Source organism: Elgaria multicarinata, chromosome 4 (genome assembly GCF_023053635.1).
Source record: "Elgaria multicarinata webbii isolate HBS135686 ecotype San Diego chromosome 4, rElgMul1.1.pri, whole genome shotgun sequence".
Classification (NCBI taxonomy): Eukaryota; Metazoa; Chordata; class Lepidosauria; order Squamata; family Anguidae; genus Elgaria; species Elgaria multicarinata.
In genome coordinates, this window is record NC_086174.1 from 137,671,712 (window position 1) to 137,689,464 (window position 17,753).

The 17,753-nt window shown below is 42.3% G+C and overlaps 1 protein-coding gene across 1 annotated transcript in view; it reads right to left on the reverse strand.

Annotated features, from left to right (window-relative positions):
• Window positions 1–17,753, reverse strand: part of NEK5 (NIMA related kinase 5) — a 31,360-nt gene that overhangs the window by 1,031 nt on the left and 12,576 nt on the right. The window contains exons 9-21 of the mRNA XM_063125280.1: window positions 17,209–17,275; window positions 15,036–15,172; window positions 13,681–13,877; window positions 13,058–13,124; window positions 12,683–12,802; window positions 10,618–10,701; window positions 7,916–8,020; window positions 6,412–6,492; window positions 5,943–6,014; window positions 4,607–4,730; window positions 2,990–3,115; window positions 846–983; window positions 88–199 (exon numbers count right to left, since the gene is read on the reverse strand). Coding sequence (XP_062981350.1) covers window positions 88–199; window positions 846–983; window positions 2,990–3,115; window positions 4,607–4,730; window positions 5,943–6,014; window positions 6,412–6,492; window positions 7,916–8,020; window positions 10,618–10,701; window positions 12,683–12,802; window positions 13,058–13,124; window positions 13,681–13,877; window positions 15,036–15,172; window positions 17,209–17,275 — 1,430 coding nt within the window. The remainder of the gene's footprint in view (window positions 1–87; window positions 200–845; window positions 984–2,989; window positions 3,116–4,606; window positions 4,731–5,942; window positions 6,015–6,411; window positions 6,493–7,915; window positions 8,021–10,617; window positions 10,702–12,682; window positions 12,803–13,057; window positions 13,125–13,680; window positions 13,878–15,035; window positions 15,173–17,208; window positions 17,276–17,753) is intronic.

The window sequence follows — 17,753 nt, forward strand, 5'->3', positions numbered from 1 at the left end:
AAGTCTTAAGGCCTAGAGTGTTAGTAGATCTAAAACATTGTTGCTGAAAAGAAGGAAACAGAAGATAGATCAATTGCAATGACTTACGTGTCGTCGTCATCAGATCTTGGGTCAAGTCTGTCTTCATCTACTTCAATAGCAGAACCTACTTCTGAATCAGCTTCATCTGGTTTTGGAGTCAATGGGGTTACTGGCTCTTCTGAGGAAAATATTTTTGTTGGTTTTATTGTGATTTTAATGTAAGTCTACATTTTAAAAAAAGGAGGGAGTCTACATTTTAAAAAATCAAATAGAGCTGGGTGGACAATGTGTGGCCATTGGTTTACTTGATGGCACATCCCTTCTAGATACATAGGAGGCTGCTTCTAGGCTCACCACAGAACTAGGCTAATCTTGTATAAAGGCATTCACTGTTTGTGTAAACTGGGGCCTCTGTGTGGGTTAGTGCAAATGTGGCCATCCTGCTTAACCTGACAGGTAGGGTTCTGTGCTCATTGTGAACAAAAGAATTGAGTGTTGTCAAGTAGTGCTTGTTTACTTCATTTCTATGCCACTCAATAGCCAAACCTTCAATAAGCCAGAGTTTTTAAAAATCTCAAAGATTTGCAAAGGCACATGAAAACAACCAAGGAAAATGACACAGACGTGTGTGTGCAAGCTTTCAAATTCTCCAGGGCTCTGCTGGTCTAAGTGCCCCTCTTAGATCCTGTTGGTTCTAGAGCAGTTCAACCTTCTTCCTTATTTGTACATTTGTTGTGCAGAAGTACACTGATATAGTCAGTTGCACTAAATATAAAATCTCCAAAGTGACTATCAAGTAGCAAATGACACAAGAAACAACTTACTCAGCTCTTCGGCTTGGCACAAAGTGTCACTGGAGCATTCTGCTGCTGCTAACATGTTCATTAGTGTTCCAGGTGCTTCTGGGCTCCATTTTTTCCTATTTTCAGGGAATTCTGAAGGCATCATGATTACCTGGCCCACTGAGAAATAGGATACATTAGTTCACTGTACATTGTTTAGTCATGTAAAGCTGGTCCTACTGTATTTCACCTCCCAGCAGCAGTAATGTCCTACACTCTGCAGTCCCTAAAATATTTATTTAGCAAGATGAAGCAAGTCTTAAGAGGCCATTGGGAGACCAGGGTATGAGCAGGAGCTACTTCAGAAAGCTGTTTGTAGTAGAATACATGGAGACTGTGGTGATAGGAAAGAGGTATTCTGGGAGAGATTATAGAGACTGTCCAGCCAATAGCAGGTGTAACATGCTGTTTTATAACAAGGCTACAGGAATGCAGATGCAGAATCCTGACACGAAGCCCGAAGTCCCTTGTGGGGCAGTTATCCCATGTTCAAATGAATCTTATGCACCGTCACCTAAGTCATATCCAGGAGACCGAGGGTGGGTTCCATTCTCTTTGAGATATGTCAGGAAGTTCAGCAAATCAGGGTCCCTGAGACCAGAAAGCAGATACAAGGATGTAGGACAGGTAGTACTATTGGCTTTGGAAGTACGAAGGTTTTTCTGTTGGTGGAGGCGGGTATCCAAAGTGGGTTACCGCCTCCACTCACTGTTGAAACCGGGCTATGCAAACCAGGCACACGTAACAGAATTTGTCAGGAGAAGGTGCCTTCTAGTTCTGGCCTTGCCTGCTCTTGAGTCAAGGAAGCACTCAAAGCTTCTCTCTATGCACTAGTTAGGCCTTTGTTGACAGTGATTTGCAGGCTGGACAGTTTCACCCTCTTATTTCTAGCACTTTATTAGAGAGCTGGCCGGTTTTGTCTAAGGGATTTAAGGCACAATCACTAAATGTTGTCTGGGGAATGCTGGGAGTTGTAGGACTTTTTTCTGTCTAAACACACATAGGATTGTGCCCTACACTACGCTCAGCACTTGAGCCCCTAAATGGGATGTCAACGTTCCAGCATTCTTCTTTGGGCACATGGAAGATTGCGTGGGGGGGGGGGGAGTCAATCCAGCAGGATAACCCCTTATGGTGATCAGGACCCACTTATTCTAGGCAGTAATTATTAAGGCACTCAGAAGGAGGTCATTGAGTCCACATAGGGTGAATGTTTGGCACTGCCCCTGGCGGAAACAAAGTCCCTGTTTCGTTGAGGGTTGTTAATCTAGAGGAAGCTAGCTGCACCCTAGGTCTTGCTTTGGAGTAACTTCCTTCAGTGATTGCAAGAACAAGCTACCCTACGAAGACTAATGCATTGTTCTGGTGGTAGTGGAGCCAAGGCGGGTAATACTTCATTAAGTAACAGGTTTTGAATCAGGGTTTGTTTTAATCTTAGAAGCCAATTTTATTAGGCCAAAATATTATTTGGATTTTGGCTTTGATAACCGTTTGTACATTGAATATTTTATTATCTGTTTTTGTAGCTCATTTACCTGCCTGCAAAGGGGGATAAAAATCTGAAATATTAAAAAAAATGTTCTTTATTGTTTTATATTTTAATGGATTTTGTTCTGTGTGTAAGTGACTGGAAATGGTCAGGGGAAAGCCTGTATATCCCCTAGTTTAATACCTGCCCATAATGTCTTAGGGATGCCCTCCTCACATTTTGGGAACCATGGAAATAATATTTCGGGTCCCAGTGGAATATTTTTCTGAAATGCTCCATGTAATTTACATCTAAAAGTAGACAGACATGTGCATAGTGGAGTCAGCAGCCCACTTTACTCAATAGAACAGGAGTGGACAACTTCAGGGGGTCCACGTGCCACTCCCCACACCAACCACACTCCTGCCGCTGCTGTGTCACCACAAAAACTCAAAAGAAATCAGCGGTTTGCTACTGGATGTTGGCAGCAAACCACTACAGAGGCTTACAAGGGTCACGCTAAATCTATCACTTTAAAGCCTCTGTAGTGGTTTTCCACTCAATTTTGGAAGCAAACCACCAAAGATTTGGGGTGGGAGGGTGGGGTTTAGAACCCACCCCTGCAATAGAAGAGCAGGAAATATTTCACAAAGATTACCTTCGTCGTCCATGGTCGGGCACGCAGAGGTGATATCTGCATTCTCTAGAAGATTCAGGAGAGTCTGTGGGGCTGCAGCTTGCCACTGTTTTCTATTTAGTGTGACATCATCTTCATTGTCATCTTCTAAGGGAAAAGAAGAGATTATAACTAGTAATTTTTAATTCTGTATGGATGAAATTCAGATATCAATTACGATACAGAAAAGACCACTTCATGCCGCTTTATTTCTCGTCCAGTGGGTGACTTTTTGGCAGAGATCTTGTGCTCAACCTCTGCATGAAACCCTTTCCTGTTATGGATTAACTACATACTACCATGGAGCCAAGAAAGCTTTAAAAACAACGACAAGAAGATGATCAGATGCATGGTGACACAGTAGCTAGGGATTGTTGAATGAGCATGGGAAAGGGTGCTCAGTGGAGAGAGACAACGTAGGGTGACCATATGTTTTATTATGGTTTTAATTTTTGTGAACCACCCTGAGAGCTTCGGCTATTGGGCGGTATTAAAATGTAATAAATAAATAAATAAATAAATAAAATGAAAAGGAGGACAGGGCTCCTGTATCTTTAACAGTTGTATTGAAAAGGGAATTTCAGCAGGTGTCATTTGTATATATGGAGAACCTGGGGAAATTCCCTCTTCATCACAACAGTTAAAGCTGCAGGTGCCCTGCCCTCTTTTAGATCTGGTCACAGTATAGCTGCAATATAGCTCCTGCAGCTTTAACTGTGGTGATGAAGAGGGAATTTCACCAGGTTCTCCATATATACAAATGACACCTGCTGAAATTCCCTTTTCTATGCAACTGTTAAAAGACACTGGAGCCCTGTCCTCCTTTCCATATGGTCACCCTATTAGACTAACATCAAGGGGCTGAGCATTTCCACCTGTCTCACCCCATCAGCTTGGAGCCTGATAAAGCTGTCTGAAAATAAGCGCTGGAAGACGGCTTGCAGGAGAGAGACCGGGTAATATTAAGACTTTCTATTGTGTGGGCTTGAAGGAGGACTGACGTTCTTTACCTACACAGGTGAGAGATGGGGAAGGGCATGTGAAAGGAGACCCAGGTGAAAGCTGCGAGGGAGGCTGCCACTAGCAAGAGGCATGGCTGCCAACCAGTGTTTGTGGGCTAATTGTGGAGAACTCCAAATTTCCTTTGTGGAATGGAGATTTATTAGTCCTCATAGGCAGTGTTCTTTATATTTTTATTCTATGCTCTATTTCCTCTTGCGTTAGTGCTAAGCTGTTGAATTAGGTTAGTTTATTTGTATTGTTCTATTTGACATTGCACGTATTGCTATTATGTATTTCTCCACTAATACTAAGGCTATTTGTAGTTGTTCCTTTTGTACTTTTTTAAAATACTGCTGTTACATTTACTATGATGTGAGCTGCTTTGGGCGCAATTTTCTGGAAAAGCAGCATACATTTTTTTTAAAAACCAGATGGTGTTGATGATGATCAAAACGGGAAAAACAAGCACAGTTGTGTAAATCAGATCTCAGAAAGATGGATTTATGTTATATGAGTTCCAGATTGAACAAGCAGGATTGTAACTTCTAAGCAATAAGAACAGCATGCTAACCAGTCTAATGATTTCAAGAGGCAGACCTGTTTCCCAGCAGCGTAATTCCACCAGTGCTTTGTCTATGTAATCATCATAGATGTTAGTCAGTTTTTTCTTAAGCTTTTCTCCATCTTCAAAAGTCAAGGTTTCATTAAGTTTATCATGGTCCTGACATCAAACAAAAGAATCCATACTGAGAACTTATTTCATTCATTCACATTGTTTAACATTTCCGTCACACAAAATAAGCTGAGTAAAAGCATTGCAGTAACATGACAGGGATGGACAAGCGTGATCCACCACACACACCACAGACAAGCGCATCACTGGGCCTGGTCAGACAACACATTAAGTCATGGTTAAGCCACTAATGCTTTTGCAGCAAGTGGTTAGTGAACATGTTTAAACCATGGTTATGTAGAGCATGTCTACACCTATGGGTGTAGAGAGCTGGAGAGGCGGCGATCCCGGACTTACTGACTTCCGGGATCGTCGCCCTATGTCTACACACAACGCGCAACATCCTGGGAGGAAGAGGACGTAGCGCCTGCCATTTTGTTTTTGATCAAAAAAGAGAACACAAGCACTTGAACACAAAAGATAAGGTGGTGTTTTTTTTAAAAAAAAACACAACCCCATTCCCCCCACTCCTGATGGGCACGGAACTCGTGAGGAGCTCCGTGCCCCATGCCCGGCTCCTTGCGTTTACTTGCGAAGAGCTGGGACAAACCCAAGACCGCGGGGAAAAACGGGATTGAAGTGTAGGGCCATATCCCAGGGAAAGGGCGGGATCATCCCTCTCTGCTCCCGGGATCCCCTGTGCATCATGTGAATGCACAGGGATGATCCCTGGGATATCGCCCCGTCTAGACATGCCTGTAGCCACCATGGTTAGGACATGCTAAGCCATGGCTCACATAACATGCTTAGCCATAACATTTAGCTCAAAACGCTTAACCAGCATGGTTGAGTGTGTTGTTTGAATAGGGCCACTGAGCGCTACACCTGAACAGCACTTGAACTCACTTTATGAGCTCTCAATCTTCTCCAACTTTTCTTTTGGAAAAAAGAAAATCTCACACTGGGAGCATCAGAAATGTTCTTATGGCAAACAACTTGAAAAGTTGTTTTAAAAGGATAGAAGTCACAGCTTTGTTGCCTGATCAGGAATCCACATGTGCCAATATGTGCACACGTCTTCGGTGAATATGGGCCTCCCCATTTATCCCAACTGAGGAAAAAATATAAGATCAGTAATCTTCCATGAAATGACCAGAGGAGCCTTTGCAGGCAGGGGAACTCCATGCACAGCTTGGTACGTGTACACTTCCAATACATCACTATATCGTGTAACATATAACAAGAGCCCAGATGTTATACCTCTTTCTCTTCCTGATAGTTGTTCACATCTGGAACACCAGCTTTCAGATCAATGTGAAACTTTACTCCTCCCTGTAAAAAACAGTTTCTGTATTATAATAAAATGCAAAAATACATAGCAACTAGCACAGATATACTTAACAATAACAACAACACCTCATGCCATCTGTCACCTGAAACATAGGCAGATGGCTGCAATAATGTTTTCCTGCCCTACGGAAGGCAACAATTCACAACTACGCTCCCGTATTTTCTTTCCCTTTCTGCAGAAGGGGAGCAGGAAGTTCATAGGCAAGAGAATAAGAAAGGATGGCTTAAGTCCCTCACTTGGCTAAAATTTCCATGACATCTTTGACCAGTACTGACTTCCATAGCTATCTGAAACATAGTTTTCAGAGCTATTAATATATAAAGACCAGCTGAAATGTGAACAGAAAAACACAGCAAAGAAAATATACAAATCTTCAACCTTGGCTTTGGGTTTTACTTCCAAGATGTTTCTCTCCTTCCAGTTATGGAGTCCAATTTGTTTCAAGTTTTGCTCAATATCCTTGAAGGAAAAAACCATTTTACTTTAACATGCACAGATATTTCCAGTCAAAAATACAGTCTATTCACATTACATTTTTTAATAAAAGGACAGGCAATTAAGACAAAGAAATGATTGATACATCCTGATTGCTGAGCAGCAGGTTGGGGACTTAAAGGATCATTTTTATTAGCTGGTAAATGTTAGACTTTTACAAATGTTAGGTAATCATTCCTTACAGCAGTATTTTAGGAGACTTAATCAAAACTCTATATTTACTAATAAAAAGTCCAGTGATCAGACCACTGCTTTGTTCTTTCTAACACACCCTTCACCAATATGATACTCTTCAGATGTTTTGGATTACAACTCCCAGGTTTCCTGTCCATTGGCCATGCCGGATAGGTTGATGGGAGTTAAAGTCCAACACATCTGGAGGGCACCAGGTTGGGGAAGGCTGTATCTAAACCATGTTAAAATCATGGGGTATATCTGATGTTAGTTCTAGAGTAGACCAAAGGGAGGAAGCCCTTTGAGCCCATGGACACATTTGGCAAGTAGAGGAACTGTCCTGGACACCACCACAAAATGGCTGCCAGGCAAGGAGTGGCTAGTCACAACATGCTAAAAAAAACCTTTGAACCCACAGTTTTCAGTGACAATGGAAACTTCTTTCACAGGAGGCAAAATCTTCCCTTTCCCCACCCCCCACCCCCCCATTTGTCAACTCATTCTCCACTATTGCTTTTACTGTCTCACTCTGGATCACCACTCCCTTTCTTACACACACAGAAACACACCTTGTACTTAGTCATCCATCCTCCATCAATGCACACAAACACTTGAGTACCCCATGTATTTATCATGCTTGTATACATTATTATTATTATTATTATTATTATTATTAACCCGTCTCTCCCTCTGGATCGAGGCAGGGTACAACACAAATAAAAACACCATAAAATACAAACAACTAATTCAAACGTTTAAAACCAATGCATCATTAAAAGCGGCACACCATTAGAAAAGGCATCTTCTTTCACATACGTAAGTCCCTCTCTCCTCCTCCTCTTCACTGCAAGGCCCCCCAAAACCATGTGTGGTCCAGAGGCATTAATGGGAAATGAAGATGGCAGCAGCTAGAAGCCCTCGCTTTGCTTTGAAGCTATCCCAGCTGCTAGTAAGAAAAAAAAAGTGGCAAAAGTGGGGTACCTTGATGGGTGCCCAAAAAAGGTGCCTGGAGGCATCATGTTGCCTACCCCTGGAGTAGACCCATTGAAATAAATGGAACTTTGCTTATTAATGTCTAACTTAAGTCCCATTCATTTCAATGGGTCTATTCTAAGTAGGACTAATATTGGATATAACCCATGTACCCATTAATGTGGACCCTTCAGCTGTCACATTGTACCATAGCATAGCATCATATTAGAAGAATTGATACCTGGACTATTTCATCTTTTCCTCCAGGGATATTATCATTGTGAGGAGATTGATCTTCAGTCTTCTGTTTCACAAGGAAGGTTTTGTCCTTTATATTTTTATTCTCCTTTAAGATAACAACAGTTTTAGAGGTTAATTAAATATGTTCTAGGTTCAGCAGGTGGATGCACAGATAACTGTAACAATCTTACCAAGGTTTCAGAGTTTTAGAATAAAATGAAAACATTACTGAAATAATGAAAATAAAATACGGTATAAACTCACATCAAAACTCATGACAGAAGAACATTTTAATATGTATCCTAGTCCAAACATTATTTCCAAGTGGAAAATGTAAAATAAAAATAATCTACATTTAGGGACATGTAAAATAACTTTCCTCTGCCAAAATAATCAGAATATAGTATGGTAGCTGAAATCTGGCAGAAAAAGGTGGATTCTTGTGTGGTTTGGAGTGTATACTTATTGAAACTAGCCTTTGTAGTCTAATTCTGACTGATAGTTTACACAGCATTGTATAACATTCCATATATCTAGTACCAATTTATCACAACGGAAATAGAACTATGTCAACCGTAGCATCTACCCGTATGGTGAGAGTTTTACTACATATCTGCACCTGATCAGAAATCTGGGACACGAGTGGTAAAATTCTTCTTAGGGATGAATACTACAGCCGATTGGTTTCCCCATGTGGTGGCATGTTTACCATGGTAAGGGACACCATAATACCAGTTTGTTACAATGGAAGGGGAATCAAACTGAGTGAAATGTGAAAACACACAAATGTATTTGCTCCCCAACCCAATCATTTATTACTTCATAATTTGGTCTATAACAGGCATTTCCCTTGACCTCCTTTTTACAAAGGACCCCCCGCAATTTTGACTTTAACTTTTCTTATTGTACTCCATCAGCTCTTGCTGATGTTTCTATATCTTGATGATTTTCTGAGAGAGACAAACAGCATAAACAAAACTATTAAAAACTTGGGTTCAATTCTGGTACAATTTCATCAGTTTTCCCTAGCTCTCCAGGTTTGATTCCAGTTAGCACTAGCTTAGAATCATTTAAAGACGAGCAGATATTCCCAGTGTTGCTCAGGTCCCCGAATAACATTAATCCGCTTCCCTCTGTTCCTCACTGATGCTGCTCCTCTTCACTCTCTGGAGGAGTAGCATCACTGAGGATTGGAGGGAATCAGCTCTCAGTGGACACGGGCAGCTTCAGGCAAAGCATGCTGGGATGTGAAGCCTTTTCAGAGATCTCGGACGATCGCCCATATGGCCGTGTGCAATCCTCTGAAATGCTGACACCTCCCAGCATGCCTTCAGTGGTCCACAGGTGGTCCTGTCCTCTGAGAAGTGCTTCCTCAACAGTTGCTGGGAGTTGTAGGCGTTAGCGTAGGTTTTGTTATAAATTGTTTAAAAACAGTTAAACTGTAAAAATTCGGTGTTTTGGATTTTTTTGATACATTGTACAAGAACACCTATCAGAGTCCCAAATTTCAAGTTTGTAGCTTATCTAGAAGTGGGTAAACATTTCTGGACATACAAACCCACACACATACGTTCAGCTTGAGAGAGAGAGAGAGAAGATGGGTGTCAAACTCTTAGCCTTGCAAAGATTATTCTTATAACATAAATCATTTGCACAATAAACAAATGAAAAAGGACCCCAAAAATCTATACCTGAGAGTTAGGGACTTTCAGGAACAGTGGGGGAGTTGGGAGGGGAAAGTCAGCAAAAGTCACCTCCCCCACCCCTTTCCACTAGTGAGAACATTCTGAGTGGAAGTCCACATGGCAATGCTCCTATTGGTGGAATAAAATTCTGGATCTAATCAGAGCCCCCTGCCTCTCAAAGCCCCCTGCAACCTAAAAAACTGCCTTCCCAAAGTGCTTTAAGTCAACCTCCGATATATCACAGGGGGCTGTTGTCAGAAAAGGAAAATGTACAATATGTGTAGAATTGCTTGGGCATACAGGGGCAACTTTGGATCCCAACCACTATTTGCACAGACTAATACTGTATTACCCAAAACTCTTTCAGCCATCTGGACTCCATTTTGAGAACCTTTTGGTGATTAAGGTACATTAATGATTCCTCAGACAGGTGAGCTTGGAGCTCCACCCATTATCGTATTACCTGTCCTTTATCCCTAGTCCCCACCACACCCACTCCAATTTTGTCTTTTCTAGTTTGTTTGTATGTCAGTCTGTCATTAAAATGTGGGAATAGGATTATGTGTGTTGTGACAAGATATTAAATCACCATACAGGCCAGGGAGAAGGTGAGAGTTAAATGGTTGTGTATTTATTTACACTGTAATTTGAATAACCATTTATAAATTAAATGTCTGACCGTGTCTTGATTTTTCTTTTTTAAGCAACACAGTTGGCATAAGGAATGTAACTGATTTTATATGAGACTTAATAAACTGGGGCATTCAGAATTAATATTATTAGTGCTGTGTATACTGCACACATGGGGTCCTGCTTTGTGATGAACATAAGATGAAATGGATCTTGCAGCAACCATCCCATATAGTCTCTTTCGGTCTCTTTTAATGTTTAACTACCATGTAGTCAGAGCGATGTTAACATTCATATTTCAAGAACTAAACTGTTCTAAGCAATCACTTTATCAAGTCTTCACAGATGTGGGAAAGCTATAGTGAAGATTTGGTGCAGGCTAATTTACCTCTAGTGCTTCTGCTTTTAGTCGATTTTCATTTACTTCACTGTGGTACTGTTGACGAATTTTCTGCAGCTGTTCCAAGTATTCCTGTTGAACATTATCAGATTTTAAAAATTGCCCCCACAGAAGTACCTTTAAAAAACTATGTGTATTATACAGGAAACATACATATTAATACCACAATCCTATACATTTCTACTCAGAAGTAAATTCCATAGAGTTCAGGGGAGCTTACTTCCAGGTAAGTGTATGCATAGGTTTGCAGCCTAAATCAGTATTTAAACACACACACACAGTCAAGGTCTCTACTGTGGGGACTAGAAGTTTGGATTTCTTGAACAGCAGCTTCCCATGCCTTATTTATTTAAAACATTTTAAATAAATAAGACAGCCAGTGTGGTGTAGTGGTTAAAGTGTTGGTCTGGGAGTCAGGAGATCGGGGTTCTAGTCCCCACTCGGCCATGGAAACCCACTGGGTGACTTTGGGCCAGTCACAGACTCTCAGCCCAAGCTACCTCACAAGGTTGTTGTTGTGAGGATAACATGGAGAGGACGAGGAGGATTATGTACGCCGCCTTGGGTTCCTTGGAGGAAAAAAGTCAGGATATAAATGAATGAATAAATAAATAAATAAATAAATACTGCCCTTCCAGGGCGGTAGCACACTACTTGGAAAACTGAGAAGGCTTTCAAAAGCATGAAGTAGTCTGCTCCTCAATTAAAAAAAGGTCTTACTCAAAGTCAAAATAATTTGTGAGTTGCCAAACTGAAACGGCAAATTAAATAAATTAAATGCTGAAGCCTTTGGGATACCTCGGATAGGATGCTTTTGGATGCTACTGATAGTTAAGACTAGAAAATAGTTATGAGCAAGGTGGTTGGTTCCAACATTCAGAGTGGGCCTGTTCAGACAACACACTAAGCCATGGTTACGCCGCAAACCCTTTGGCTGCAAATTGTTAGTGAGCACGTTTAAACCATGGTTATGTAGCCACCATGGTTAGGAATGGTTCACATGACACACTAAACCATAGTGTTTCACTCCAAATGTTTAAGTACCATGGCTTAGCGTGTCGTCTGAACAGGGTCAGCAACTACTTCTGCCCTAACAAATAGTTTTCTATTTGGAACACCCTGCATGGGGGTCTCAGTGGCCTCGGATCCAGGCACTGAGGGCCTTGCTAGACCTACCTGCAAATCCGTGCGGGGTGAGGGGCCAGCCCACACTAGAAGTAGTGTGGGCTGTCGCTCCTTTCCACACATCACACGTGACGGGCTCCACGGAAGCCCTGTCGTGTCCGCCATTTTAGTTTAGTTTTTAAAGGGGACGGATGCGCAGGAGCACACCAGCGATTAAGGTAAGGGTTGTTGTTTTTTTAAAAAAGGGTTCCCCGTCCCCCCTGGCTCCGATCACCCCCCGGGCTCCGATTTCTGTCCCCCCGGCTCCAATCTCTTCCCCCCATCTCTCTCCCGGCTCCAATCTCTTCCCATCTCTCTCCCAGCTCTGATCTCTCCCCCCGGCTCTGATCTCTCCCCCCCAATCTCCCCACCCTGGCTCCGATGGTCCCAGCGCTCCTGTGGAGCGCTGTGCCCTGTATGCAGCTTCTCCTGGCTACGCACGAGTAAGCCGCGGAGCTGGGAAAAGCCGCGGAACGGGCTAGACTTTCCATGGTCCCGGCCTCAGCCCGGGACTGCGGAAATACCGGGCTACAAGCGGAGCCCGTTACCCCGGGGCAAGGAAAGGTTGACCCGTGCCTGACCCTGGGATCCCCTGTGCGTCATCTGGACGCACAGGGGCGAGCCCCGGTGTCAGCCTGGGCTAACCCGTGGTCTAGCAACGGCCTGAGATAAGGTTCTGAAAAGCAACTTCATTTCTATTTCCTTACTCATTGCAAGAGAATATGTGTACTATGGATTTTGCCATAGCTATTTTATATGGATCCATGTGAATCCTATGCTGGCAGTTGCAATATGTGTTGTATCCCTGAAGAGTAGTAGTATAAACAGTGTGCATGATTCCTATCATAGTTCCCTCAACCCAATTCCCAGGTGAGCTCCTCTTTCTTACCTGTTCTTTCATTTCATTTTTTTGAGCAAGAGCTTTCTGATAGGCTTTCAGCTGCTCTTCCTTCATCTCCTGATTCTGCGTCTGACCATAATGGGGATCAGCAGAAGATGGCCGCAGCCCCTATTGATAAATGAAATAATGCGGGGGGGGGGGGAGGGGGGAATACAAGAGTGGCACCTGAAACATTTCCCTTACTTCCCCCTGTTTTCTGAACCCACGACACCCAACAGAAAAGACAAACTGTATAAGACTAGAGTTAGAGTGATTTCTCATGTTGGTAAATTTTTATATATATACTGCTCCATTTTGATTCCTCCAGTAACTAACAATAACCATTGTTTATCTGTTCCAATGTATATATTAAAAACTGCTTACAAGTTGCTTCTCTACTTTTAACTTGTACTGCTGGGCATTGAATCGTCTCTGAAGGTATTCTGCAGGCCTGAGAGGAAAACATAACATTCAGTAAAAGTTCAAATAGAAAATGGATGTTTTCTTCAGACAGGAAATCGTTTTTTCCTTCACTGCTGATTCCCCATAGTAAATTATGCTAGTTTAAGGCTGCAAACCAATAAACACTTACCTGGGAGTAAGTCCCATTGAACTCAAAGGGACTTACATTGATTAGACGTGTATAGGATTGCGCTGCACAACATTAACTTGGAAGTACGACTTTTCCCCACCACATCTCTGTTTCGGGTCATGAATGGCCTAGTAACCACAGGCTCTCTCCTTCTGAAAACTGAATCATCCGCCTGCTGCCACGCAATTTGCAATCCATGTCATGGACAAATATGCTCATATTCCATTTCACTTCAGAGTCTCAACTTTGAACGCAGTCTGAAATCAATGCTCTTAAACACACTTAATTCTGTGTGAGATCGAACTGAAAGCCTGAGTTTGATTCTAAATAAAATCACAGCAGTTCTTACATAGCCAGGCGGAATTCCAATTTCAGAATCAATAGATGTATCAATAGTCAAAAAAACATTTACTACCAATGAGGTGGAGGTGCTGGTGGTTCTTGTCCTTTCTTCTTATAATACTCTTCCAGTCTTTGGCCAAGAAGAGGACCATCCTCCTGCACCAAAGGTCGCTTCTGCAAGTTCGCAAGTTTCACATAATAATGGTCATAGTGTCCATATATTCTGGCAGCTTCTGCTTTCCCACAGATCTTGAACCTAGGACCCCAGGGCTGAAAACCAACCATACATATGAAAATTAAAGCAGCAACAAATCCAGTACACTGGATCTGAATTGTTATCCCTTTGTTATAGCACGTCCCTTCCTGGACTCAGTGAATGGCACTCAGTGCTATACCTTTGCTGAAATTAAGGCAGGGTGGAATCGATTAGAACCTAATTCAGAAGCCACTGAGAGCCTGACTTTTCTAAGGAAGAGTGGGAAATAAACAAAACAAGCCCATTATTTTCCCATTTCCTATCCTCTGCTGCAGCTAATGCTAGCTCTGTGCATACAGCATTCTGCAAAACATTTGAGTATTTCTGCTTCCTATTAATTCATGTTTTTCTCTTCCTCTTAGATGAGCCCACCTTCCCCTGCCAAAGACCTAAACAACGCACACCATCACTTTCTAAACATTCTCTCTTCCTCTCCCATTTGGAGAGCATCAGGTTGGGGAAGGCTGCTTATTCTCAATATGTACTCTCTTCTTCCTGCTGACCTGGGGCTCAACTACACCAAGCAGGATATTGCACTATGAAAGTGGTAAATAAAAGGAAGGAGCCACACTACTGCTTCATAGCGGTATTGAAGTGCACTGACAACTGTTGGGGCCCATTGACACATACCATATACCGCTTTCATACCATTATATCCTGCTTGGTGTGGCTCCTGCCTTTTATATACCGCTTTCATAGTGTAATGTCCTGCTTGGTGTAGATGAGCCCCAGGTGTCTATGGAGTAAGAGAGTAATCTGCAAGTGCACGCAGACATTTCATGTTAGTGGTGAGATTTGGATTCAGAGTAGTATAATAGAGCAAATTGTGATGTTTGAATCAGCACAAATTTAGGGCCAACCTAGATATTAAATTTTTGAATCCTTACTTGGGGTTCTCCTTTTTGGGGAAACAACAACCAAACTAACAGCCACAAGGGGCCATGATCTGGATTGGGCCCCGACATCTCATGCTGGTTAATTTTAAAAAGGCAGAAAAGCAGAATTCCAAACACAGGACTCAAAAATATTTAATTTCTCGTCGTTTGTCCCTTCTTGGCAAAAATCATTCAATTAATTACTGCCATCTACAGCTGCAAAGTGGAAGCACATGACAAAACCGGAATCCATTAAATTATGAAATGCCAAAAATACATAAGAGATCATTTCATTACCTGGCTAATAGGATCCTGGACTCCTGCAGGAGAGTTCCATTCATTTTTATACAATAATTCTCGTTTTCTGGGAAGCATCTCCATCTTGATTTTTGGAGAACGATGACCATGGATTCTTGCTTTCTGAACTTTAGGAGCTTATTTAATCATACAATTAAAGACTGTTTTGGTAATGATTTCTAACATTATATAATTATTACATGGAAGACCAACAGAGTGGTGCAATATTCTTAATTACATTTGCCACTTTGCCAGTCCAACGCCCCAGAAACCCAGCTGCATTGCACATCAGCAGTAAAAACTGAGTTGCGAGTTCTGCATTTGCTTCCAAATGTGCAGTTCTGTTCTGACTGAATGTGCTCCAATACATGCGAGTAGGAAAAGAAATATTCCTGAATCTCACTTATTGGAGCACCTATCATCAGCCATTTCTATTTAGCTAACCCTTCAAATTCCAATGAGGACAAAACTTTTCCACCTTCCCCAAACATCAGCTAGCTCAGCCAGTCCCATCAAGGAAACCTTGAATTCGAATGTACAGTGTGTATCTGTGGTGGGTTAACTATATCTTAATAATGCACAGGCCCACCTTCCACCACTACCTAGCTCAGCCTTCCTCAACCTGGGGCGCTCCAGATGTGTTGGACTACAACTCCCAGAATGCCCCAGCCAGGCTGGGGCATTCTGGGAGATGCAGTCCAACACATCTGGAGCGCCCCAGGTTGAGGAAGGCTGACCTAGCTGATCAGAATGGCAGGCATTTCACTAGAGCGTGTATTAAAAAACCAAGTTGCCTTAAATGGCAAAGTGGCAACTCTACCCAAGTTTATGCTTTAGATCAGAGGTGTTGAACCCTTTTCAGCCCAATGCTCTTGGGGGCTGCATTCCATTGGTGGGCAGGCCGAAGTGGTGGAGTGAAAATACTAAAAATATTATTATTATTATTATTATTATTATTATTATTATTATTATTATTATTATCATCATCATCATCCTGCATTTTTCCTGCCTTTTCGGACTCAAGGCGGTTTACAAGATTAAAACATGTACAATTAAAACATATAAATATAAGTTACAAAAGTTAAAATAGAATTAAACCTTCAGTAAAATTAAAAACACGTTATTTTTTTTTTAAAGAAAACTGAAACAGGTTAAAAGGGGGGGATCCAATACATTAACACAGGTCCAGTATAGTTCCAAAAGCCTGCTGAAACAAAAAAGTTTTGGCCTGCCTTTGAAACTGTAGCACAGAGGGAGCCAGCCTAGCCCCCCTGGGAAGGGAGTTCCAGAGCCTTGGAGCAGCCACCGAGAAGGCCCTTTCCCGCGTACCCATCAGGCGTGCCTGGGATGTTGGTGGGACTGAGAGAAAGGCCTCCCCAGAAGATCTCAGAGCACGGGCAGGCTCATATGGGACAATACGGTCTTTTAGATAACCTGGACCCGAGCCGTAGAGTGATAACCAGCACTTTGAATTGTGCCCGGAAACAGACTGGAAGCCAGTGAAGCTGTTTTAACAGGGGAGTCGTGTGCTCCTTATAACCAGCTTTAGCTGAAAGCTCTTACTGCCCGTCACAAAGCCTTCGTAGAGGCATTTCAACCTTTTAGTATGGGAACAAAATTGCACAAAAGCTAGAAAACCACCAAACAATTGGCAGCTGGGCAAAAAGGGGCAGAGACATCTGAGGAACCCTGGAGGGCCAGATTGGATCGCAGGTGGGCTACAGGTGGGCTGGGGTTGGCCCTTGGACATGAGGTTCTGCATTACTACTTCAGGTAAAAGCATCAGAGGTTTGAATATATAAACTCGTCAAAATATAAACAAGTGTTTCGTTCTCTTGAAGGAAAAATCAAACCTAGCTAAAGCAATTCCATGGATCTGAAGCACCGTACCTGTTGATCCTACTTCTTACTTGTAGCACTTACAGAATGAGGTGACAGCTTGAACGCATAACTCTTAAGCGACTGTCCTATTCTCCCCAGCATATTTGCTCAGGTTTGGTTGTGACCTTTTCCTCCAATGGAAAGGTGCATGCAAACATATTACAGAGCATACTCCTTCCTTGAAACTGGCCATATTGTCTCGGAACCAATCTCAGTTTAAAATAAATGCCCCCCCACACACACTTCCATATTATGATCTCATTTACAAAAGCCTAAGCATGCAATGGCTTGCCTGAAGATAGTGACGCTGGTGGTCTTTTGCCATGAATAACAGTGTGGCTGAATTCTTCTTCCATGACCTAGAAGCAAATAGAACTGATTATACATATATTTCTGTGCGATATATTTGCTAGGTAATGACTCAGGTGTGTTATATTCAGATTGGTAACTCAGGCCGTAGCTAGACCTAAGGTTTATCCTGGGATCATCCCAGGTTCGTCCCTGTCTGAGCGCTGGATGCCCTGTGTGGCACTTAGATGAACAGGTTTGACCCCTGGACAATCCTGGGATAAACCTTAGGTCTAGCTACGGCCTCAGTCTGACAATGCAAGGCAAAAGGGCACAAACACTTTCCCCTTCAGAACTTTTTCTTGAGGAAAGCAAACACTAGCAGCATTCCAGTCCTCTGTGAACATCCCCCTAGACCTCACCATAAATATACATACAATGGGGAGAGCCAAGGGAATGTATTTGCCCCACAGAGGGAAAAATGGGGAAAGAAGTGTGATTACAAAGCAGAAGGAATGGCGTAGTTTTTTAAATCGGCTTGTGTCTCTT